Genomic DNA, 26,529 nt, shown 5'->3' with positions numbered 1-26,529 from the left:
TTGTTTTGCCCCCTCACCTCATCTCTCTCCCTCTGCACATTGCAAAGCTGGCTCAAGTTCTTGGGGCACAGAGTTGTCTTAAAGGCTCTTGATTAATACATTTTAGATGAGACACAACAGCTGAAAGTGCGGCAGATTCCAAGATACACCTGGACATCTCTCTTGCTCTCCCCAGTCTGTTAAATTGCTGTTTCTGGTTGGAAAAACTACCTGGGTCTTGGCGACTAAGAGCACACTGTAAGGGCTCAGTTCTTCCAAGCCACCCAAGCCTTGCATGCCCATTGGCACATTGAAATAGGCCAAGAATCAAAATTTGCCGGAGAAAGAGGAATGTCACCAAATTCTTTGGAAATTTTGAAAGATGACTTCATTCCAACTTGAAACAAAGGATTTTTTTTTTTTCTTTTTAAATTTCCTGCTTTGCACGAAGTCTGAGATTGTTTCCAGTGAACGCAGGATTTCGCAGAGCGAGGCAAGTAGGATGTAGAACGGGGGAGTCCCCGACTTGTGGCATTCTGCAGAGGAAAGCTGCCCCGAGGTGCAGAGTGTGGCCACCCCCGCGGGGTCCCTCACACCCGCTCAAGGCCTCTCCAGGAGTTGTCCAAAACTAACAGCTCCATAAATCAGCATCTTTCGTCAAGTAGTTGTTTCTTAGGAAAGCTCTGACTAGTTTCCAAGCAGTGACTCCATAAGCCAGACATCCCAGGGCAAGCAAGAAGAACTAATGGGGTAAGTGAATCCTTAGAAAACAGACTGTTGCCCTACAAACACTTAAAATTCTAGATCTCCTTTTGCCCTCAGGGCAAGCAGAATTCAGTCACTAGGGTCAGAGAAAGGCTTATTTTACTCCAGCAAACTTGACACACTGTCAACCAAGCAAAAAAAAATTTTTTTTTTCCTACAACAGGCCAAATTCTGTCATCCTTGCAATGGCACTGAATATAGCTGCAAAAGCTAGCATTTCATTTAACTTGATATTCATATCGCTAACCCTGATGTGTCCTCTGCCAACCTCCATAATATAAATTACTTTGGGTTACTTAACAGATTTCTGAGCAGTTCCATCTGATTTCTGCAGGAGCCTTGGATAGTATCACCAAGTATTTCCAGATGTCCCTGGAGGCAGAGGAGAGGGTCAATGCTTCCACTGTTCACCCTGATAGCGCCGTGGAGCTGTCAGCACAAACGCGGCAGGAAGTGGAAGACTTAATCAATGAGAAAGAGGCCCAGTTCAAGGCTAAACAAGAGGAGCAGTCGCGCCTTCTGGATGAACTCGCAGGCAAGCTGCAGAGCCTGGATCTCTCTGAAGTAGCTGAGAAGGTACACGGCTGAGAATCGCTGGTATAAAACCTGTAGCAAAATAAAGTCAGGTTTGTGAAGAAGCGACGGGCAGGGAGGAACTGTTAGAGCTTGACAGTGTGAGATACAGTTTGTTCATGAAAAGTGCACATTTCTTGGTTGACGGGGTATTATTTTGTGGGCTAGAACAGGGCTGTTTAATTGGTAGGCTCTGAGACCTACTGGCTTTCAGGCACCAGCCTTTCATGTTGGTCTCCCTCCTACCCTTCCCAGCCCTGACAAAGCACCCATCTTTTCATCACCCCGGCTCTAACCCAAAGCCTTTTGCTGTGGACAGAGCTCCCACGTACAGAAAAGTATAGCGAGTCTGCTGGACTGAGAGCCATCCTCTTAAGCCTGTCCTCAGTTCATGTGCTTGCTTTCTCTAGGCTACTCTCTTCCTTTTTGCAGCTCTGTAGGGTATACGCTAAGCCTGTGCAGCGCCCAGCCAGGCAGCGCGTCTACTCGCACGGACAGGCTGCCCTCCTCGGCATCACCGTGCTCCCGTCCTCATGCTTGAGACAAAGCAGAACTTACAGGGAGCTGGAGTCAAAAGGGCATTTTCTCTGTTGAAGCTGCCTGCTCATCTGTAAATATGATCAAGGGTGGCTTTTTCTTGGGAGAGGCTGAGTGTTCCCTCGGTTTCACTTTGAAGTCGGCCAGCTGCATTCAGAGAACAATCCCACATGAAGGCGGGCTGCAGGGGACTGCTCATTAACTCCCCTGGGCAGGCCAGGCCTGTGTTAGAGGATGAGTTCTTCACACGCTGAATTGTCCCGTTCCTTTACAACTACGGTCATCCCTCCCGACTCCCCTAGCCCTCCTTTTTTCTCGGGAGGGAAGAAATCTTTTTGTTTAGCTTCCCTTCCCCTACATTCCTGCCTAACTGTTCTTGAGGACTGAAAATCTTGGGTAGATGTTTATCAGGGCCATAAACACTGAGTTGCTTGGAGGTGTAATCACGGGACACAAAAAAAAAAATCTTTTTGCTTTCTAGCTACTGCTGGGTTGCATGCCAAACAGGTAAGAGGGACTCATTTACACTTCACAGGAGACAGCTGCAGCTAACTTGGCACAGCTCCTAGGTTTTCCCAGAGAGGTTTTTTGGCTGCAAAGTAGGTCGGTTAGTGACTGTCATTTGGCAAAAGGGGTGGGGTGGAAAGGGAAAAGAACCTCACAAGAATGGGGAATTTTCCAATTTTTCCTCTGGCTAAAACAACTCCTGAGTGATTTCATTGCCAAACAATTGACCAAGTAGTGGATAATTCTCAGTACAATGTTGCTGATTGAAATAGTTTTGCTTTTTTTTTTTTTTTAAAAAAAAAAGGTCTACCCTGAAATTTTCTGTGGGAACGCATCCTTGACAAAATTTACAAATTGGAAAGCATTCTGGAAAGATGAAATCAGAGCAAACATTTGGTGGAAGGGAATGAGACAGCTTTTTAAGGGAGATGAAAAAAAGGTTCCTGTTCAACTTGGAGCATTTCAGCTTCTATTACATTTCTAGGGCATTAGAGCAAAGGAAAAGATACTACTCTGCACCAAACACTTTCTTCCTTATAAAATAGCTTCTTGGGATGGCCAGTTTTTCCTCCACCAGTAGTGAAGACTGATTGCAAACAAAAGGCATACAGACAGTAGTAGCTTCCAGCTTGAAACCAAAGCTTAAAGGCAGCTTTCCAGTGAAAGATGATGTACGGAAAAGTGGATGATGAAAGCGAGGCAAGGCTTCCCTCATAACCTCCAGCTACTTCAGCATCAGGGAGCTGCATATTTGGAACGAAGTTAAAGGCAGGAAGGTGCAGGGGGCACAGAAGAAAGATTAAAGTCATGCTGGTATGGACCTGCTGCAGGAACCGCCTCTAGCTTGCAGCTCCACTTTAGCTTCCTTCCCTGTGGTATTTGGGATGCTACTGCAAGGGGCAGAAACAACAGGGTCTTTCTGTCATGGTAGAGCAATGTCCTACTCCCTCCCCCTCGCAGCTCAGCAATGGAAATAAAGCTGTGACTATTTCCCTTGTCTCATGTGCCTCTGCAGACGTGCGGCACTCCCGCAGGAGCCTCCTGTGCCGAGTCCGAGTGTGGCGGTTTAAACTGTCGAACAGATGATGGAAAGAAGAAGTGTGGAGGACCTGGCTGTGACGGGCTGGTGACCGTAGCTCACAACGCCTGGCAGAAAGCCATGGATTTTGACAGAGACATCCTTAGTGCATTAGCAGAAGTTGAGCAACTCTCCAGAATGGTAATATGCCCAATCAATTGTTAGGTATTAAAAAAAAAAAAAAAATTTTAGTTGTAACACAAGTTTAGACCTAATTGACAAAATATGTGCCTGGCTTACTTCAAAATACTTCTTTTCAGTTGTGTAACTTTATCATGCTTGTAAAGATCCTTGTAAAGAAAAGGAGCTTGCTAAAGTGAAACTTCATGGATAAATCTAAACATTAGCCTGAGTTGTTTAAACTAGCATTGGTGGTATGGATCATGGCCAGCTTTTAAATGTGTTCTGTGAGTTTTATGAGGAAAAGCATTTCTCATTACTATTATCTCTGACTCCAACTGAATTTTTGTTTTAAACCAGGCCTTAAACCATAAGCAAATATGCAATCAAGCCTTCTATTTTCCTGTTTAGGTTTCTGAGGCAAAACAGAGAGCTGATGAAGCAAAACAAAATGCACAAGAAGTTTTGCTCAAAACCAATGCTACAAAAGAACAAGTGGACAGAAGCAATGAAGATCTGAGAAATCTTATTAAACAGATTAGAGACTTCCTAATGCGTAAAAACCTTACATTTAAATTATATCTTAATTCTGAGTGTTTGAAAACTATCTTTAGCTCTGAATCATCTTCTAAGGGGTAATGCAATAGTTGTGTGTCATCCCCCTACTTTCAGCCAGACTTAATGTGTTTGATGAAATCTGGAACCAAGAGAAAACCCAAGACAATAGGAAAGTGAGAGCAAACTGTAGCATGTTGTTGTGTTTGTTTCAGCTGAGGCTGTTGTACTGCTGTAGCTTGCCAAGTGTGTTCATAAGTTCTGGCTAGAAAGACAAAGTACTACTAAAGGGGAGGAAAGTCTGCAACTGAGTTTATCTCTCTGTAAGAAAGCAGGTAGAGGCTAAATGAGGGCCGTGTTCGCTAGCAAGCGGCAGCATGGCAAACCCATTCCTTCCCTGTTTGCACAAGGCCGAGTATACTGTTACCACAAATACATTTATGTGCAGCTGTTGGCTTCGTTTCCTGTGGGCTCGCGTGTGTCCCCCCCCAGCCCTAGCACGATGTAGCTAATCACCGAGATCTTCAAATGGCTTCCAAGAGAGCTATGCCAGCAGGGCCTACGCGCCGGCTGGGCCTCTCCTGAGAGGGAAGTTCCATCTTAAGGAAGCAGTTTTAACACCTTGATTTTCTGTAAGTCTGGGAGAGGAAGTTTTCCCATGATTTTCCTTCTTAAGGGAGCAGTTGGACAAGAATTTGAGTACTGAGACTTGACGGGGGGAAGCTTTTACTTACATCTTTGTCATTTGTGTCCATCTACTAGAAGACAGCGCTGACCTGGATAGCATCGAGGCGGTGGCTAATGAAGTGCTGAACATGGAGATGCCAAGCACTCCCCAGCAGCTGCAAGCCCTGACAGAAGATATTCGTGAGCGTATAGAAAGCCTTTCTGATGTTGAGGTCATTCTGCAGCAGAGCGCTGGAGACATTGCCAGAGCAGAAATGCTACTGGAGGAAGCCAAAAAGGCAAGGTATGCAACCCTGTTCTGTATTAGCTGTTTTCTGTCACCTAGAGCTTGAACAAGACTTTCATTTCATTGTATCAGAAAATGCAGAGTTTAACTTGCCCCCATGCAGATTCTCATTCCTTCGCTAAGGGGCAAAAATGCCCCTTTGCAGTGTACGACTAGTTCTTTTTCCAGTTTTAAGTAAAAGCATTTTTAGCGTTAACACAGTTTTGCTCCATAGCAAAGGTGCAACAGATGTTAAAGTCACTGCCGACATGGTGAAAGCAGCACTGGAAGAAGCTGAAAAAGCTCAGAATGCAGCTGAAAAAGCCATCAAACAAGCTGATGAAGACATTAAAGGAACTCAAGACCTGCTGACCTCGGTGAGTTCTTCATGAGTATTTCTTAAGAAATACTTAGAAATACTTAGAAACAGCACCAAGTCTGATATTTAGAAACTGATGTAAGCCTCTCTAGGGAAGGCTCTTGGGTACTGCAAGTCAAAGACTGCATTTAAAATGAATCTAAACCATTCTTGCCTTCACATAAACTTTTGAGTTAGTATGACAGATGCTAGGGGACCATTTGCTCTTAAAAAAAAAAAACACAACAAAAAACAACAAAAGGCTTTTCTCACCCCTTATCCTGCACCACTGAAGTTAAATGAGCAGGACTGTAGCTCTCTAACAGAGCAGGTGTGCCAAGATCCCTGGAAGTTGTATCTGTCACCACGTTGGTAGTGTGCTGGTGTAGCCATGCTACCAGTGCTATCCACCACTGCAGCACAAGACTAAAATAAGCGAATGCTGGATTAAAGTGGTAATTGCTGTAGTCTTGTCAGATAATGTATTTTCAGACTTCATCTCATAGCCCTCACGAGACCATAGTGCTATCTATACCCATGAAGCTTGGCCAGCTTAGAAGATCTGCAGCTTCACAAGTCCGTTATTACATGATGGAGTCAAATGTCAAACTTCAGTTTTGCCTGTGGATTAGGCAACTCTTGCATGTGTAATACAATCAGGTATTTTTTAACCATGTTCCTTAATGCTTTTGCAGCCCCATATGTACCCCGTCTTCAAGCAATGGGCTCTTTAATCCTGACTGCAATTGGCCATTTGTAACAAAACTAAAACACTGGGTTTCATATCAGATCTATGGACATGAACGAATTAGTTGATCAGGGCTTATCCAGAAAGCTTACTATTATATTCAGTGTCTTTTGAAAATGTAACTGTTGTCCCTCTTTCTTAGATCGAATCTGAAAATGCAGCATCTGAAGAAACACTGAACAATGCTACCTTACGTCTGTTTGAGCTAGAGAAGAATGTTGAAGACCTTAAGCAAAAGGCTGCTACAAATTCAGAGAATGTGGACAATATAGAAGAAAAAATTGTTACTGCAAAACAAAATGCTGAAGAAGTTAAAAAGGTGAGAAGTTCAGGAAAGATGCTAAGGGAAAGCGAAAAAAACTCTCACCCAGGTTTGGCTAAAGGAACATTAGTGAATACATATGATCCACTTCATTTATTGGTCAAGTACCAGCAACAAAAAAAGCAGCACTTAATGCACTTATCAAAGATAGCTGCTTTTTACTTACTTTGGTACCAGATACAGAGAGAAAGAAGTATTGGGAAGTTTTCAAGTTCTAAAATAGCTGCAGGAAACCTGTCATGCTGTCACACTGTCAGCCTTTCATAGATTTGTTTCTGCCCCTCAGCTTTTACTATCTGCCACAGGAAAACTGGTAATTTTTTTTCCCCTTCCATAGAGTATTTATGGTTCTATGACAATGAGGAGTTCAGGACAAACAAACCAGAATTTGGCATATACAGAATCAAGCGACAAGAAAAATCGTTAGCTCAGTATAAAACCAGAGTAATTTCTAAATATCAGAGATGCAAAATTTGCTCTGTGAGCATATGGCGTTGCTCCCAATGTCTGATACACACCTTTGTAATAGCAAAAGAATGCTCATTAACAAAACAATTGACAAATCTGCCAAAGGAAGTTTCATTGCTCCAATCTGTTGTCTATAATTAGTCCATCAGTCTCCAGAGAGGCATCTTCTGCCAGGAGAGATGTATTATCCATCAAATCAATTCTTTCCAAACACTAAGTAGTATTTCAGGTGGCGGTCAAGTAAACACAAGAGACTTCCAGTACTGCTACAGCTTGTTAACTTGCTTATTGGTTGAATTCAGTTGGGTCATAGGACTTCTTAATCTTAACCTCTTAGAGAAAAGCACAGCTGAGAAACCAACCTCACGACTTCTCCAGCACCTTCACCTACGCAAACTAGGCAGCTGTTCTCGTTACTGAAAGAGCAACAAGGGTATTCCTCCCCAAATGCAAGCATCCAACCAGAAGCAGTGCCAGTTCCTTACCATATGCAGCTTTCCAGCTGTACTAGGGGCCATGGCTTCCATTAGTTACAGAATTGTGTAACTGAATCCCGTAAATCCTTGCCAAGTTGGTATTAAAGCTATAAAACGGCCACAGATCTGCAAAAGGGCAACTGATGAGTCTTCACCCCAACTCTTAGAGTCCTGAATATTAAGTAGGAAATACCCCAACACTGTTTCTGCCTTTGTTAACTGAGCTAACAGCGTAGTCTCTCCTTATATGCAGATTAGTAAAGATAGAGGGAGGAAATGCAAACTCCCACTGCATTGTCTTTTGAATGAGCTCCATCTTGTGCTTGAATCTGGAACAACAGGTCCTCAATACCGAGCTGAACGACAAGTATAAAGCAGTGGAAGATCTCATCGCCAAGAAGACAGAAGAGTCGGCTGATGCCAGGAGGAAAGCCGGCATGTTGCAAGATGAAGCTAAAGCCTTGTTGGCTCAAGCAAACAGCAAACTCCAGCTGCTCAAAGGTAAGGCTGTTCTGAGGAGATAAGTCGTCATCTTAGAATATGAAGCAATGTCATGCTGTTAAACGGACTATTCATCAGCAGTAGGGAAAAAATGCAAGTTAATTCTTTGTTACTGGGGTTTGATCTGCTTTCCTTATTCTTATGGACACAACATAGTCTTTTGAATCAAAGATTTCTATAAAAAAGCTGAAACTTACAGTGAGACACAAACTTCTAGTATGGCACCTATCACTGCTCCGAGAACCACTACAGGGAAGGAACATAGCTACCATGCTCAGGACGAGGACTAACCCCTTCAAGCAAGCCCCCCATCTTCAAACAATACTACCCTCACCCCACCCTGGAAAGCTATTAAAACAAAAGGTAATCAGGATATGTCAGTTCCAGTTCACAGATTAATTTAACATTTCCCATTGCCAATTAAAGTTGATTGAAACAGGAGGGGGCAATCTGCCCGTAACTACCAGGGAGGGAGCTAAGTTTTCCTTCTGTTTTTGCCAGGCCAGGAACTCATTCTTCCCCTTAGCTGCTCCTGCACAGTTACAAAGACTCACTGAATAGTCTTAACCATAACAAGCCAAAACATTTCACTGTTCTGTAAAAGCCACCATGCAGCAGAGAATGACCATTATTTTCAACATGAATCAAAGTATACTTTTGGATACTTTCCACTTACGGAAGATTAGTTCCTTGTTGCTTTATGTCCCAGTGTTGAGGAAGCAAAAAGGTGCCATTCCAGACCTTTTTTTCCCCCTAATCAGATTCTCTTCCGCAATAAAAATAAATTTGAGTAGTAGTTTATCTGTAACGATAATGATTTACATTTTACTGCATTAAAACACCTCTAATTAAGCTGTTTTTCCCCTTTCTTTGCTGACAGACTTGGAAAATACATATGAAAACAATCAAAAAGTTCTGGAAGATAAAGCCAAGCAGTTGGTGGAGCTGGAAGAGACAGTTCGCTCCCTCTTACAGACAATCAGCCAGAAGGTTGCTGTTTATAGCACTTGCTTATGAACGGGAGCAGGAAATGCTTGTGTTCAGGATGGATTTTACAAGTATTACACTAGTTCTTTTTGACATTACACTAAGACCTGATAAAGTGAACAGGTTTTATATTGACTTTCAAGTCACAGAACCAAAGACAAGTAACTTTTTGATGTTGAAAATAAACAGTACTTTTGTATCACTGAATGTACCTAGTATGACTCATTTTCTTCCTATTTTCAGTAGCTGAAATGGTACATCAATTAATCCTTTAGCAAGTCTTGTTTTTAAACTGGTTAGAGATCTAATAAAATCTTGGCTCCAACTACGTAATTCTAAGTAAGGGCTCCAATGACTATGAAATATAAGATGGTCACTCAGAACAAAATTACAAGTGAATGAAGAAGTACCGTCCTTGTGTGGTCAGGTAGCATTTACACCACAGTACTCAAAAAAGGAGTATTTACCCTCTGCATGATATCCATTTAGGCTTAACACTAGTTTCGTGTCACTGATTATGAAACACTGGATATGTGAAGTGGAAACAGAGGTCGGCACTGAAGGCGTGAATGTAGTTTACATTTCAAGCACCAAATTTATGTGATAAACCAAGCTTGGAGGATCAAGCCTCTCTGGAAAAGGAACTACAAAAGTTCACAGGGCACTTAATGTGAATCAGTTAAGGAGCTGTGCACAGACGTTGCCCTCCAAGAACAGCTTGCACTTAACAAAACACAAATAAGACATTTTCAAAGTGCAAGAGTAACATCAAGTACACCATACTTAAGCTCAAAGTTATCTGTAGAACAGTGCACCTTCAGACAATTGTACAATACTGCAGAAATCGATTTACAACATTCATCAACTACATAAATTAGCATCCAAAACTGCAACGTGCATTTACACATCCTGACTGCTAACTCTGACCTGAGAAATACATCTGCGTATATACTTTGATCAGCACCTTACCTAACCTTGACTAACATCATCGAAAGTTGGTCAGGACAACTATGAGAGAATATATCACCACCTAAGCAAACTGAAGAGCAGTATGTTTAAGTGAATAGTTACCCCTAAGCTCCTAAGGTTACAAATGCTACAGCCAAAAATCTATCACAGGAATTGATTACCATACCAGCATCATACACCGTTTAACTGCCAGTATACTTAGCAGCTGTTAAAAATACAATTTTCAAACTCTGCAACATTCAGACTTAACTGTGATCAGATCATTGACAGGTGGCTCAGTAGCTCATCTTACTTTTACCTTTACAAACACTCTTTGTACACTTAACTAGAACAGGAATGACAGTGAGAGAAGTAACAATACAGTAACAATTTTAAGGCCTTGAATTTTATTTTCAAGTGTCTGGGAAACTATAGTCTCCAGTATAATTTTAGTAGTATTCTTGATTAAAGAATACCCTGACTTTCCAAACTTCATTTAACATGAACAAAATGAAATACGAGAATTTGTAACTGATTAACCTCAAGGCTGAACTGCAGTAAGACTGCCACAAGTATGGAGAGAGGTGGAGGGAGTGGACACAAACCTGTTTCTGAAAAGGGAGGGCTTCTAGGAAGAACTTGCACAGCACAAGATTAACGCTTAATAGCATTTACCTGCAGCAGGTAACAGTGATTCTGAAATGCCAAGGTCTATTGGAAGAATCAAGTTTTTCTTCCCTCACTATTGTCTCACCTTTGCTTTCCCTTCAGCAACTTCCTACTAACACCTGAAAGCAGATCCACATTAATTCACTTAACCCAGCATATCCATGAATTGGATTATCTCATATCCTGGTGATAAGGTTAATGAGCTGTAATGGTTTAACCCCATCTACATTTAAAACAGGAGTTAAAAAAAACAAACCAAAATGAAGAACAGTATCACTGGTATTTGTTGATTAACTGGTATCTTAATAAAATGGTAACATTGTCATATATTTCCATCACTCAGTATGGATAATGGATCAATACTTGAATAAGAAGCTCTAAAGAAATGTAGAAGGATATAACCATCTTGTCTGCACACAAAACCAAGTAGCTTTTGCACCGTTTTCCAAATGTGCATTTCTCATCTATCATGCCATTGGCATACTGAAAAAGGACATGCACAATACCAGCAGATATTAAGGTTTTCTTCAAGCCAGAAGAGCCTAACAAAAAAAAAAAAAAAAAAAAAGAAATGGCACCCTGCAAAACAAAACTTAAAATGAGCTACTGGAATTGGGCACATTCCATATACACATTAGGGATCTTCCAAAGATGCGATTTGTTTGTGAGTTTCTTCACGTATTCGACAACATAGACACTAAAAGGAGTAACAGGGCCAATCAACAAACAAAACCCAAGACGACCCTCCAGCCACGTTCATATTTATTGAGCTCTCTTGCTACAGAAGAGACAGAGAGCACAAAATAGAAAACAGGAGAAGAAAGTATGTCTTAATGGTGTGGAGAGCTGATACTGCAGCCCTTATGTGTGGAAGGTGCAGAATAACCCTCATGTCACAGCACTTAACAGCAAGCGCTGTTCACTACCCAGTTTTAGCATTTCAAGTTTAAGAGAGTTGAACAATGGAAGCTTTAAAAACAAAAAGAGATTAAGTAGCAGTAAGATTAATTTGTCTTCAATCTTTCATTTCTCCATCAGCACTCAATATTTCCCCTGATGAGTTTTCAATATGAAAACATGATGTGTGGAGAATCACACACACACAGAGTAATTTTCTCTTTAAAAAGTCAATATAGTTTTAATTGATCTATACGAGCCCCTCTTCTCCCAACATCCTAACACTACTAGGTCAAAACAAGTTTTGGTACTTGTATGTAAGAAGTAGGTTAAATACTAAAGTTAAACCTTTCAGAAGAAAACACATTTTTGTGCGGAAGTGACAGTGGCATTTTAAGTGCCAGCGGCATGATAAGCACCAGCATTCAACTGGTTTAGTCTATCACTACTTCAAATAAGACAACACCAGGTATGCTGGACACTTATTCAGAGTTTTGACCAGCACACCTGATAATCCCATGCAGCAGTGAAATGTTTGGTTTTGAAAAAGAGAAGAGTTCTGTCAGGCTGTTTTTCTGCAACATTCATCATGTAAATAAACATGTAATTTTAAGTATTTAATTTACAGAGACTGAATAATTCCACTTGTTCCGAACTCTACTTGTTTAAATATTTGATGTTTAAAATGCAGATTCACTTAATTCAGTCCTAAAATCCTCAGACTCAGCCTTCCATAAGGGCCCACAGTCCATTTTCAGAGATGTACTATACACATACAGAGATCTGCTCTTTCATTTTAGAAGTTGATAGCTTTGCCAAAAGATGCTGCTAGGTTTGCTTCCCTGAAGGCTTCTGACACTGTCTGTAGAGAGCAAACACAAAAAGGTACAAGTCATTAATAGTTACATGTAATTATAGCACGTCTGTGCAACCCTGGTGTTCAACAATCTGCTTAGAAAAAACTTACTGGATGGGCATGGCAAACTCTGGCTACATCTTCACATGATGCTCCATATTCCATAGCAAGGGCAGCTTCATTAACCATTTCGCCAGCACCCTGTAATTTAATGGTATTTGTAATTAGCACAAATCTTTATGCAGTTCTCCAGGTTCTCCTGAATCACTAACAGCTTCTAAATAAGCATCTTTTGCTAAAAAAGACAAGCTGTATTATTAACTAGCACTTTATCTGTGTTCTAATATAAGTCATAAGTACTTAATCTACTTGTTGACTGTGCTCAAGCCTAGCGTAAATCTAAACATAATTCTTAATGAGAGTATTTGTTCTCTCATTACTGAGAGTTGTGGAAAATCTGGGCATTTTTCCACTACAAGATGCTGGTCAGATAATACCCACATTCTCAAAGCTATAGTGTACATTATCACTGCTGAAACCTCCCCAAAACTTCAATGCCCTCCTGGAAAGTTAAACAGATAACTAGATAAAAAAAGAGGGTGTTACTACATCTGCCCCCTCATTTTTATTTGTTGTATTTTTATGTATTTATTCAGAGAACATTTCTTTGAGGAGTCAAAAATAGTGAAATCTCCCGTTACATTTTTAGCATTCAGATCCACAAACATGAAGATTTTCCCCCAGCCCTTTCCCAATAAAGAAAATTAGTCTGTCTCACATGGATAAACCTAAGTTCTGCTTCTTTTAAGGCACGTTGATTTTTAAATGACTGGCATTGTGAGAGAAAATAACTAGCATAACGTCATATTACGTATTCCTATCAGAAATTATGAGAATCAGATTCAGAAACAAAAACTCTATCCACTGGTGTTGATAATACATCCATTCGTAGGAATAAAATCTCCTTTCCAGGAAAATGGAGAGCAGTTTTAGTATTTCTCTTAAAGAAAGCTGTATACAAAGATGCATGGAACTGTTTCTGCATACATTTTTAGGGGGAAAAAAAAAAAAAAGATTATTTAAAGCTGAGGAACAAAACAGAGAGATTAGGGAATGTGTGGGACAGCGGAAAATGATACTTCTCCCAAACAGAATTTTCTGATTTCTCATCTTTACAAAGGATTTTTAATCGAAGTTCCGTAAGTTACTGACCCCAGATTTGGTGACTGCAGCATAAGGTTACCAGCTTTGCTGAAGTCTGAAGTTCAGAGAGGGGAAAAAAAGAAAACACCAATGAAAAAGCCACAGTCTGTTCAGCTCCCTCAACTTCCAGAGCTTGAGTCAACAATTTCTGCTGTTCTCTCCAGTATTTGGCAGTATTCATAAAAAAAAAAAAACTGGTCAGAGAAACCAATTAACCCTAGCAGTAGGGGAAAAAAAAAAAGCTGTGTCTAACACCAAAGTAACAGGAAAGTGGGAAGGAGGGTAGGGCTGCAGAAGAGAACAGTAAATAAAAATGACTATGGTAGACTCAAATCTTCCTTCTTTTTACAAGCACCACTTCTCCTAACTTGACAACTACTTTGCAACTGTGCAACACTAAATAAAAGATCTTACAAGGCCAAGACAGCAGCACAATTTACAATACTTACTGCGCCTAAAATGTGAGCACCCAACATCCTGTCTGTTGATTTTTGACTAAGTATCTTCACCATGCCATCTGTGTCAGCATTTGTCTTTGCTCTACTGTTCGCAGCAAATGGAAATTTCCCAACTTTGTATTCTATACCCTACAAAACAGATGTGTTACTGAGTTAATGACCAACAAGAACAATGTGACCATACAGACAATTTGATAAGTACAAGAACAGAAGCAATACAAAAATAAAAGACACATAAGACACACAGAGCGATGCATAAGAACAACCAGCAAAAGGGGTGTAAGGGGGTATTAAAAAAAGATTAATTAGCAAATAAACAATATTAACTTCACAGAATAGAAGTCATTAAAGAGACCTGTGATCCTCGGGAGAGTGGCGTGCAGGAGGGAATCATTCAATCATACACCCTAAGCAATAAATTCAGATGCAGAAATTCTCCTGGAAAAAGTAGCTAGATAAACTACTAGACAACGAAACCACATCCAAGATGGAAAAGCAGTTTTGTTTGAGAAGAAAACGAACAGTACCTCTTCTTTCAGCTGTTCTTCTGATTTGCCAACCCAGGCCACTTCAGGGTGAGTGTATATCACAGAGGGTACGCAGTTATAGTCAATGTGAACTGCTCCCCCAGCCATCCCTTCTACACAAAGAATGCCTTCATCCTCAGCTTTGTGGGCCAGCATAGGTCCAGCAACTACATCACCAATAGCATAGATGCTATCAGACCAATGAAACAGAATAAGACACTGTTTAAAAACATCCTAGCACACCTAGGCTACCTTATATAATAGTCAGTTTGAAACATGTTACTGAAAACTAAACAAAACAGGTTAAAATACTAAATTTCAAAAGAAATACAAAGTATGAAAGAGCAGTTTCCACAGAAGGACCACACTTCGAGAAGTACTAGTGACATGAAATACACACAGTGACTTTTAAAGCACAAAACTTCAAAGGTTGACTAAAAATCTTTAGTTCCTGAAATAAAGAGAAATCTTGTTTTTCTTTCAGAAAAGAAAGCTATATTCTGCAATTAAATACAAAAAAAAAGTGCTTTAGTAGGTTAAACTTTTAAAAATAAGTGTTCTGCTTAAAAGAAGTAAAAAATATTTAGTCTTACTTACTTTGGAATTTTGGTTTGGAATCTGTTATTGACTGGGATTCTCCCCCTCTTATCAAGTTCAATTCCAATATCCTCAAGACCTAGATTTTTTGTAAAAGGACGTCTACCGATGCAAACTAGGAGCACATCACAAGTTATTACTTCTGCCTTGCCACCAGCAGCAGCTTCAACACTACAGAAAAATAAGTATCAAAAATGCTAAGCTGTAAACTTTCAGCATTGTATTTCTCTGATTAGTAACTAATATGATCCAGATGGTGACCTACTGGCTGGATCTGGCATCCACACCACTTGCATTCAGCCTGCCCCACGCTTCCTCCTTGCAAGAGTTGAGGAGTAGAAGAGGGAGGGAGGGACAACTCTTACTACATTTGTTAACAACTCTTAGATACAGAAATTCAGGGTATATATCCACTAGCAAGTAGCACGACCTGATAGGATCAAATCTGTACAGCAAAATAATTTGGGCTGAGTACTTGACATCCAAACTATATATATTTTGGGGTGGGGTAGGGCCATGTATTCTGAGCAAGCTTTCTTCTGGCCCAGGAACCAAACACCTGCTAGCAGTTGCCCTGCATCAGGTGCATGCGTCAAGTGCATCTTTGTGTTCAACTGCACCCACAACAAGTTCAGGTCACGTGCTCTGAGAGCGCAAGAACCAAAGCAAGGTAAGTCAGGATAAGCACGAAGTATGTTTCAAAAGCATACTCCTGAACCAAAATAAAACTCTAAATGTAGAAACAGACTACATGAGAGATCCAACCAGCGTCAGTGTGGTACGTAAAGAAGCTCAAATCTAAGACCTTTACAATGATGGAGAACAGATCATCCCAAGGTGTGGCGATACAGCTAATACAAGTCACCATATTAAGATCCCAATGAAAAAATATTTAAGCTTACTTTTGTTAAGTAACATTAAGCATTTTCTTAAAACTTAAACTACAGTTTCTGCATAGCGAATACGTTAACAAGAAGAAGGACAGAAGTAGTGTATACGTATGGACTTTTATAAAGAAAATTTGCTTTATATGTTTCTATATTAGCTGTTAATCTGTAAGTCTTTGAAGGGCTTGAGTGTGGCCATTAAAAGACACTCTGGGGTAGTTTCATTTATTTCTGCTCAAAAGCAATAAAATCTCTGCCATGCTTATTTTGAGACAAGAGGAGGTATGGACAAAAGAACCTCTCCAGTAAGGAGCCAAGAATTAACAGCTTGAAAATGACTGCATGAACAATCATGATATTTATGTTAATTATACCAGAAGCAAAGAACTTCCATGAAAAGAATGATTTAGAGTTCTGTTTTTATTACTGATCTCACTATAACAACACTGGTTTTACACTAGTACGCCTTCAACTCAAGTCAATGGAACCTCTCCTGTATAAGCAATCTAGGACTCAATAAACCCAAAATTATGAGCTCTGTAAGTTACAATACAGGATAAAAACTAAATTTCACTAAAGAATTAAGTTTCATCCTGAATCCGTTTTTTCCTGTTTAAAAAATAATATCAGGCTGTATTTTTAAATAAGTTTGATGGATTGGGAGGAAGAATATACATGGCATTCCTTTAGTTTTATGTTAAACACTTACGCTACATCGATTTTTCCATCTGGTTTCTTGGTAGCACCAGTAACTTTGGTGTTCAGTTTAAACTTAAGTCCCTGTTTCTGAAGAATACGTTGGAAGTTTTTAGAGATCTCCATATCAATTCCCATTCCACCAACATGGCCCATGAACTCAACAGCTGTCACATCTGCACCGAGGCGCTGCCAAACTGAACCCTGCAGTCACAACAATATCGATAAAAAGAGTTTTTGAAAAGCAAACTTCAGATTTTTTTGCTCTAATATTTACCACAGACTGTAAACTTTTCAAAAGCAGAACAGCAAATGGATCAGTTTTTACAAATGTTACAGTGTAGAATAAAACAAGTCCAACTTTCCCCAGCCTTTCCACAAAAAATGGATTTATCACTGCTTGTGATAAAGAATTTATCCTGGCTTAAAATGAACTTCCCTTAAAAAAGGAAGTTCTCTCATCTATACATAGAGCAGGTACAAATCTCAGCAGAAGTTAACTCCCACCCCCAAAAAAAACCCACCTCACTACATGTGAGGCCCTGTATGTTCCTCTCTCATTTCTCTGCTTAGCTAACCAGCTGCAGGAGTACTGATCCTACAAACACTTATCCCAGCTTTTCTGATAGAAAAGGGAGCTAGCAGGCTATGAAGTCTGAACAGTTTCATTACAACTCACTCAACCAAATATCTGTTAAATCACAGCAACACAATCAATATAACAAAAAGTAACACCCTGTTCCTTTATGAATTAAATTAAAGACCAAGTGGTTTAAATATCCTTTTACCAGTTCCACACCAATGACTCCTGCACCAATGACAACCATTTTTTCAGGAACTTTTTTCAGTGACAGCGCACCAGTGGATGACACGATATTATCTTCATCAATCTAGTGACAAAGAAATCCCAAAAGGGAGGTTTACAATCTCTTTTATACATTATATATAAAGCACACAGAAGAAGTAGTGCAATCAGATACAAAAAAAAATTACACATTAAATTATGTGGATATAACACATTGAAAAAAAGTACCATTAAGATTTCAAATACGTACAGTAATTCCAGGGAAGGGAGCAACTTCTGAGCCTGTGGCTACAAGTATGTTCTTTGTACTGATAACTTGTGTGCTGCCATCTTCTTTGGTTGCAGTGACTTGGTTTTTGCCAGTTATTTTTCCAAACCCAGATACATGTACAACCTTTGGTAATCAGAACACAGTAAATTCAGATTCAAATTACTTATGTAAGTTATGCTACATTTAATCTGAATCTCACCAATGCTTTAGAGAAGCTGCCAACACGTACCTTTGCATCACCATCTGGTACAAATCACAAAGTAATTGTACACTATTCTTTTAAGTAGATTAAGAATGAGGAAACTGTTCATTTAAAAATTTCATAGAAGAGAAGCATTCAAATTCTGCTCTTGCCGAGTCAGTCATTCAACTTAATTTATGTGGCAAGAATATGAAAATGTAAAAAGCAAGAAACTCAGATCAGAAAAAATTACGGATATACCTCGGTATATAATCCAAACTAACCTTGTTTTGTTTAAATAAATGAGCAATTCCACCTGTTAACGCCTTCACTGCACCACTCTTCTGTTCCATCATCTTCTCTAGATTCAAACGGATTCCTGTAACTAAGGTTAAAAAATCCTTCTATCAAGCATTGCAGTGTTTTTATTTCAAGGAGCCAACCTAAACACAATTAACAGCTCTGACACACTAAGATGTGTTGAATGGCCCTACTAAACGCTAAAGGTTACGTTCAACAACTGCTATGTTAAAAAGCAGTATTACACTTTTCAACTATAACTTACCTATCCAGGATTCAGGGTTCAAGAAGCAGACACATGTTCCTAACCCTCCAATTGACAGATAAAGGATATTATTTGTAAGTCTAAAAAGTTTTCTGACCAGAAAACTATAGTAGTCAGATTTGAATGATTAAATTTGCCTGTTGATGGAAACCATTTATGTTAACAGGCACTGACAAGTTTCACTCACTTTCAATTCCTCTATTAGCGAAATCTTTTCCATGGGCCAAGTGATACAGATGCGAGTTGTTCAGCAAGGCCTAAAACACATACACAGAAATGTGAATTGAGACATACATTCTCAACTGAATGAATTATTTATTATCAGGAGAAAAATAATCTGATGTTATTTGCAAAACATTCTCACTATTAAGAAAAAGTCTGACTACATATTTTAAAAGGTGTATTTCAAACATAGAAACTGTACACAGTAGCTCTTACTGAAGTGTTTTATAAAGTTACATATTTAACATAAAAATAGAAAACAGTTAAATTCACACGTATCCTTTTTGCTCATTTCACCAGAGAAATTGGGAATGACTCCACGACAATTAAAAAAAATAGGAACAGACTTTAAGTAGAGGAAAGAAAGATGATTCTGACTGACTCACAGCAGAATTTCCTTATTACCTCAGAAAAGAGATTACTTGTCAACAAAAAGAGGATACAGAAAAACTGGATGAGGAAAATCTATACTAAAATCCCTGTTAAAATTTTAGCCCACGTACACATACATGAGTCAAATTTTGTAGTTGAGGAATTGTGCTGAAGTTACTACAAGTGCATAGTTAGTTGAGCTGAAGCTAGATGGCTTAGAGTTAGCTCAGGTCACTGGACACTCAGAATTCAAAATTAGAATTAGAATAGTTTTCGTAACGATGTTGATAAATCAGCAGCTTGAAATGCAGAACCTCTAGAATTATATTTTGATTAGAAATAGCAATATAGTTAGGGAGGGATCTTGATAAGAAAAATGATGTCTTTCACTATAGCCATCCCAAACGTGAAATTATCAGTATCTTTTCAAGGACAACAGCGCAAGTCTGTGCAGACTGAAAGCAGCCACAGTAAAACAAAGCACATTTTGAGATACCTCCCTTATATACACACTTGAGTAAAACTAATACTGTCAGAATAAGATAATTCCATTTTTATTAATAAGTCTTATCACCTCTCACTCTTTAAAATTAATTTGCCCATTTCACATAACTGTCACAACCCTGAATCTGTAAAATCCAATATTATTGAAGACACAGCCACGGCTTAAGATTTCAGCAATTAAAAAAGAAAAAAATTCCAGGACCAATGTATTATTTTGGGTGGCTTTTTGGAAAGGAATTTTCAAATAGTTTGTTATTGCCTTAGTGTACACAGCCTACGTATCCACTTCTTAAGAAATTTTTTGCCACTCAAAAAAAATTCTGCATAGCATCCAAGTTTAGCCATGGCTTCAGAAGTATTTTCTTAAGAACTTCAAAGGATTAAAAAAAAAAAAAAAAAAGGACTCAAGAAAAGTTAGTTAAATAGATCCTAGCAGAGTTCCAAACTTTCAAAGTAACAGTGTTGATCTACACCTCATTTTTGACTTCTTCTTCAGTATATTAAGATATTCTGAACTTCATTAGAATATTAGTGAAATGTTTAGGAAAATTAATATATAATTTTAAAAACTTTGTATTTATACTGTATTTTTTCCTACCATGCTAATGGAACCTCTCTGAGCAAACAGATTAGAAATAGCAATATAGTTAGGAGGGATCTTGGTAAGAAAATTATGTCTGTTACTACAGCCATTATAAACCTGACATTACCAGTGTCTTCCTTCACCTGCTGGGTGCTAATGAGTCTGCCTCATTAGCACCCAGCTAGATAGACTAGATTAGACTAATAAGGTTATCCAGCAATAGCACTGTTCTTACAAGGCCCTAGTTCTGAAATTACTTAAAACTGGACTGACAACGTCAAATACTAGGTTCTTCTGAATTTCTTCTTACTTCTCCTTTCTTTCAGAGTGCATGCCTTGTACTCTCCCTTTTCTCTCCCCACCTGCACTACTCCACACAAGCACTACCAGCCCCACTCTCCAGGCCATCTTTTGGAGCTGGTGAGAATACTATTTTAGCTTAGACTAATATTTCAAGAGCTAATGAACTAGGCTTCTTCTACAGTCAATGGAGAAAGACAGTTATCTTCAGAGCATGGTGCATCCAACCAAAGCCACACTTCATGATTTTTCAGGGGTGCCCCTCTCCCTCTAATGTAGATTTACTTTCTCTACCGCTAGTGACACAGTTTGGTATTCCTTTAACATAAGAACATCATCTTGGAGAAAACTACAGGTTTATTTTGAACAAACTGACATGAGGCGATCAAGAACTTCACACGATAGACTACAAGAGGTACAACCATCCAAAACAGTTAACACTGTAGTCAGTTACTGGTTACAATACAGCCTCAACAGCTCATCAGAATGAGAAGATACATCTGGATGCACCTCTGGTTTTCATTCTCTTCCTCTCTTTCTTTTGGGAAAGCCCACAAAACAGAGTTTGCAAACAAAAGATTTCTGTTAAGCAAATAAAATTTTAACCCTTTGTGTTATTTATTTGGATCCTCAGCTTATTTGGACTGCAATTTCAATTTTTAAAGTAAATAGGTCAATCTTGGGAAAAGATTAAGGAGGAGTTTCTCAAGTGATACATATAATATATGTTGTTTTTAATGAAGTTACGATAAACTATGTACACTTACCTTGGACGGAATACATCCAACATTCAAACAGGTTCCACCTAAGGTTTCATTTTTTTCTACACAGACAGTCTGAGGAAGAAGGGGGGAAAAAAGAACTTTTTAGCAATACTATGCCACCATTTCCTTACAGGGTATCTGACAAATTAGAATGGATGACAAAGACCAGGCTTTTGCCTAATAACTCTTCCTCTAAAAGTGTCTCATTAATTTCATTCCTAGATTTTTTTGTGGCTCAGATTTCCCCTCCCTCATTTTCTTCCTAACTTAAAAACCACAAAATGGCTCTTTGCAACAAAATTCTCTACCAGAAGAGAGCCGCATTCCCCACTGCACCATTTATACTTTCATACAAGTTTAAGTGCTGCCGTTCTGCTTCAAAAATTCACAAAGTTGCCTCAATTAAATACCACACTCAGTTCTGTGAAAGATGTTCCCCTTACAATTAAAAAAACCACACCACCTGCAAAAAGCAAAAAATGTAAATAATGCAAAAAATTCCTAAAAACAAGTAATCGCAAGCAAACAACAAATGAACCAATACATGTTAAAATCGCAGGAAGTAATCTTTTCTTTAAAGAAAACAAAACAAAACCCCCAAACAACATTTCCCTCTCTAAACACACGATCCTGCAAGACCCATTGCTATAAAGTTGTGCCAATATCTACAAAGAAAGAAAGAATAAAAATCAAGCAAAGCAAAGCCAAGCAAAAATAAGGTCAATACCAACAGGGATGGAAAATATTTTGTCTCCTCCTCATCAACTTGCCAACATCAAAGTGCGAAAGGGAAAAAAACAACTGACAAAACTTGAAGTAAAAACAGATCACTTGGGGGGGGGAAGAGAGTATCGTAAACCTGTTTTATAGAAGCAAAAGAATTGGCATCTCCTTCTTTGCAACGTGTGCACATGTTCAAAATAATAGTTCCTTGGCTTCTACTCTAAGAGCTCAAATCTGCTGACAGAACTGACTACCCAGGGGAAAGCCTTTCATCATTTCTTTTAAGTTGCTGCTTTTGTGCTAAAGTAGAGGTGACGGTAACATGAAGAGCAGGATTCACCATATCAAATCACAGAAACACATCGAGACATGCTGATCCTTTATCTACCCTTCCTCCTGTTTTAAGCACATGAATGCATGAAAAATGATCCAAAGGCTTTAAAAGCTGCACCATGGATCAAACAGCACCAGACGGCTCCTACCTTTACCTGATGAGGAGGTTCTGCCTCATCCACTTTACATCAACTTCACCGACAAGGCCAAGCAAAGCTGTTGAAAAGCCAATGCCCAGAGAACACTGTTGGCAATAACGTGGGATGCTGTGGTGGTGATACAAGGACTTAACGCTTGTGCTAGCACACCTAGCACTAAAATTGAAGGTTGAAGTTCAATAGTTCAGTAGAGCACACTCAGGTTCTTCCATGAATGGTGTCACTATAGAATCTGACTTTTTACCCGTCTCACAAAAACATCTCCTTACATTCCTCAAGGACAGCATAAACATTCTTCATGTTTATTCAGTGCTACAGGTGACACATGCAAGCATGTCCAAATATTTCACCCACTCCAACTAACCATAAAGCAGTATAACAAAATTATTTTTTGCCATGATGAAAAAGAGAATCCAGGGCACTTTTTAACCTCCTTGTATATGGTATCCTATTGTTAATCACAGAAGCGGGCATATAGTCACAAAAAATAGCTTTAGAATAAACAAACATGAACTTACATGGCAGAAGGCCTCAATCTCAACTAAAACCTGTAACACTGAGCACCTTTTTTCTCAGGTAGTAATAGCTCAGTAACAACATACATCTAAAAGCAAGAGTATTTACTAAGACAAAAAAAAAAAAACAACACAAACATGGATAAAGATAACTCAATTATCTGCACTAGGTCACAGGCAGATATAAAACTTCTTAATGGAATCTCAAACATTTTTATTTTGGTACGGTTACACATTAGAAGGCTGAAAGATACCCAAAGAGACTCACAACCCAGTTGTGAGAGTGATGAGCAGTGAGGGACAACACTCAGAATTACAGAAAAGTTTAGGTTGAAGGGACCTCCTCTGGAGGCCATCTAGTCAAACCTCCTGCTCCAAACACTGTCAACATCAAAGATGTATCAGGTGGCTCAGGGCCTTGTACAGCCAAGTTCTGAAAATTGCCAAGGGTGAAGACCACACGCTACCTGGGCCCCGTTTCAGTGTTTCACTGGAACTCCTTTCACCAACAGGAGTTCCTGTCCTTATCAGGTGGTTTAATCAACTCATTTTTGTCACGAAGTCCAGATGTCGCAATTCAGAAGCATTGGAACATATCAGCCAGCTCAAGACTGCTAGTACCGCCTTCTCAGATTTCAAAATAATTAAGAGAAGAATAATGCAGTGCCAAGAGAGTAAATTGGTCTCATATTAAGGAGTGAAGGTAAAAAAATATCCTGCTGAAGTCACACTCTGCATTTTCGTAAGTTTAGAAAATCTGAAATGCATTATGAACATATAATTCTCACAATACTCAATTAAATGACACGTCATTAGCACACCTCAGATAGAAGTTGCCTCTTTTAAAAAGCATTCATAGACAACAGACAGAACAACAGAGATTAACATAAATAAATGTAAATTAGATACTATAGTATTTCTACAGACATATTTTTGCCTCTAAAATTCTCACACAGCAATGGAATTCCTCTACTCACGTTCAAAAAACCCATCAGTTGAATAGTTTTTTCCTCTTTTGAGTTCCCTCAGTCTGTTCTTCAGGACAGTTTCTCAGCGGCTTTTCTGTCACTGCCTCAAATTTTTTTCCCCCCTTTTCTTTGTTGGGAGAAAAATTCCTTCCTAGCATTCTTTTCCCACCTTCTCTTCCACAAGAGTATAAGCCCACCTCAATTATCACTTCCAACCAAGAGCAAGCTGTCCTGAGCAGCTCTGTCAGTAGCCTAGCAGGGCTACAGACAGTAATACCTTCACATCTCCATTTCAACTTCTGTATAATCTGGGTAAGCAAGGCAAAGAAAGATCACCGACATGTCAACATGACCCAAGATGTGACAGAAGAATTTCAGTTTTTCAGTATCACACAAACATCTTCCAAGTTCATCTGGATGACTATTCTGCTATCTGAGTGAGGTCCCATCTTACCTTAAATCCAAGCTGAGCTGCTTTGATAGCAGCAACATACCCTCCAGGACCAGAGCCAATAACTGTGACATCGGCATCAACTGAAAGAGAGAACATTTGAGTTATTTTTTTTCAGCAATTAACATTTTATTGCACAAATACCAGTTTATCATTTCTGAAATAATTCATGTTTGAAAATATATTTTTTAAAAAAGCAAAATGGCTATTAAAAATGATGCAACTTAATAAACTAGGTTTAGATAAGCAAATTACACCTCACATCTGAGAGTAATTTTCTGGACAAAAGAAAAGGTTGCGTGGAGGTATTCACTCTGTAATAAAAACAACAAGTCTTAAATTTTACAGGGAAAATAATGTAAAATTAAATGAGGCAACTGAGTTCTGTCTGACCTATCCATCCTGCCACAAATCCTTTAAGAAGTTAACCCAAGATGTCTGGATAGTTTACTATAACAGTTTTCCAACATAGCTTCTGTTGATGTTTAGTGCAAAAGATAAATGCTTACTGAATGCCATAAAATCAGTAGTTTATAAAGGAGAAAACATGGCTGAAATAGATATCCACGCAACCTCTATTGATTATGAACACAGTAGAAGCTATGATCTTTGTACCTAATTCATATCTCGTAACCACAATCTTTTTTTGAATATTAATTACCATCACTGTTCTTATGTTATATAAAGTTCAACTTCTATTTATAGCTTTAGCTCGATATCAAATAGGGCAAATAAGCCACTATTTTTCATCTAAATCTCCATGATGACATGGATTCCCCTGTTACCTGGAAGACTGATTTCTGAGTTTGAAGCACTGCTTTGGTTTTTGAGGATTTTTTGGGGTTTGGGTTGGGTTTTTTTGTCCAAAGAAATTCTTCACAATTTATTACCTTGATCAGCATAGGTCCTTTGTGACACTGCACAAATTCCCTGGAGTCCATGATGAATTCGATCAAAATAGCTTCTCTAGAAAGAGAAAAAAACTTTATTTATAAAGTTGAAGTCTACCCTTGAAGAAAAATAAGCATTCAACCACACATAGATGAACATACAGTTACAGTCACTAGTTAACCAAAACAGGAACAACATGACTGAAGTGGACATGGAGGGCACTGACTGGAACAAGAGGTAGCAGTCGCTCTGCCATTTACCTGCTCTGCAACCTCAGCCGATCATTCTTCATGTCAGCCTGGCCTAAGGCTGCCTCTAACTACACAAACTTTCAACCCTTCACACGGGGCTCTCAAACCACTTAATGACATAAATTAGACACCCACAGGAGTTTATGAAGAGTTTTGCTGTTCCATAACCATCCGCTTTGGCCACTTGCTGTGAACAGGCAACACCTCAGAAGCGGTTCTGGAGGGCAAGACTTTTTAATTGTAATGAGGCAGCACAGCACAGTTGCTACAAGCATCTCACGGGCCGATCGTCCTGTAACTGGAGTAGAGGATGCTCCTGAAAGTATTTCTGAAGCCCTCAATGCTGCCCAAAAAGCGGGAACCGACCCTCTGACAGCTGGCAAAGGTATCCGCCCCCACTCCCGACTCCGCCCGGCCGCTCCCTCCGGCTGAAGCCTCCCGAGGGCCGGGGCACCCCTCCTCCGCTCTCGGGAGGACCGACAGCCGACAAATTACACGGCAGCAGGGACAAGACCCTGAGCCCACCCCTCCTGGGGCGGCGTGACGCCCGCCTGGTGCCAGGCGACGCCGCGGGCACCGTGTCACCTCAGCCGAGCCGAGGCCGCGCTGGGCGAGGAGCGATTCCCCTTCCCTGCGAAGGAAGCGAAAGCAGAGAAGGGAGAGAAGAGCAGCCAAGCCCCGCGGCCGCCAGTCTCCGCGCCCGCCCCAGGGCGCCTGCTCCGGCTCCACCCGCCCTTACGCCCGCTCCCGGCGAGGGGTGGGGGGGCGTGAGGAAAGCCCAGGCCCGAGCTCCCGAGCGCGGCGCGGCGCGGCTCAGCTCCCCCCGCCCGCCCGCCCCGTGGCAGTGCCGTCCCCTGCCGGCGCCGTACCCGAGCGAGCGCGCAGGAGACGCGTCCCCAGCGCTGCATGTCCTCCGGCCCGGCCTTCGCCCCTCAGCCGCCGCTCCAAGGACTCCGCGGACTCGCGCAGGCGCAATAGGGCGGGGGAGCGGCGGCCGGACCGCGGGCG

The 26,529-nt window shown here is 40.0% G+C and overlaps 2 protein-coding genes across 3 annotated transcripts in view; one reads left to right on the top strand and one right to left on the bottom strand.

The window, feature by feature from the left end:
* LAMB1 (laminin subunit beta 1) overlaps nt 1-9,133 on the top strand; it is a 45,381-nt gene extending 36,248 nt beyond the window's left edge. Inside the window, exons 26-33 of the mRNA XM_075140610.1 lie at nt 1,079-1,320; nt 3,377-3,580; nt 3,971-4,115; nt 4,877-5,084; nt 5,302-5,443; nt 6,315-6,491; nt 7,780-7,939; nt 8,820-9,133. Coding sequence (XP_074996711.1) covers nt 1,079-1,320; nt 3,377-3,580; nt 3,971-4,115; nt 4,877-5,084; nt 5,302-5,443; nt 6,315-6,491; nt 7,780-7,939; nt 8,820-8,956 — 1,415 coding nt within the window. The 3' untranslated portion in view covers nt 8,957-9,133. The remainder of the gene's footprint in view (nt 1-1,078; nt 1,321-3,376; nt 3,581-3,970; nt 4,116-4,876; nt 5,085-5,301; nt 5,444-6,314; nt 6,492-7,779; nt 7,940-8,819) is intronic.
* DLD (dihydrolipoamide dehydrogenase) lies at nt 409-26,529 on the bottom strand. 2 transcript variants are annotated; one of them, XM_075145737.1, is made up of 15 exons: nt 26,391-26,499; nt 25,270-25,345; nt 24,383-24,462; nt 21,235-21,303; nt 18,674-18,743; nt 18,206-18,306; nt 17,720-17,863; nt 17,453-17,554; nt 16,678-16,868; nt 15,082-15,252; nt 14,485-14,674; nt 13,949-14,086; nt 12,408-12,497; nt 12,218-12,302; nt 409-1,350 (listed from the first exon to the last, which is right to left on the bottom strand). In XM_075145737.1, exons 1-14 carry the CDS (start codon nt 26,427-26,429, stop codon nt 12,237-12,239), a joined length of 1,527 nt encoding a protein of 508 aa, XP_075001838.1. In that variant the 5' UTR covers nt 26,430-26,499; the 3' UTR covers nt 409-1,350; nt 12,218-12,236. The 2 variants fall into 2 exon arrangements, with proteins under 2 accessions (XP_075001838.1, XP_075001831.1); XM_075145730.1 differs by lacking the exon at nt 409-1,350 and having other exon boundaries at nt 11,289-12,302; nt 26,391-26,529.

This window comes from Calonectris borealis, chromosome 1 (assembly GCF_964195595.1).
Source record: "Calonectris borealis chromosome 1, bCalBor7.hap1.2, whole genome shotgun sequence".
NCBI lineage: Eukaryota > Metazoa > Chordata > Aves > Procellariiformes > Procellariidae > Calonectris > Calonectris borealis.
The sequence above is the reverse complement of the archived record's forward strand: the minus strand, read 5'-3'. Positions and strand labels throughout refer to the sequence as shown.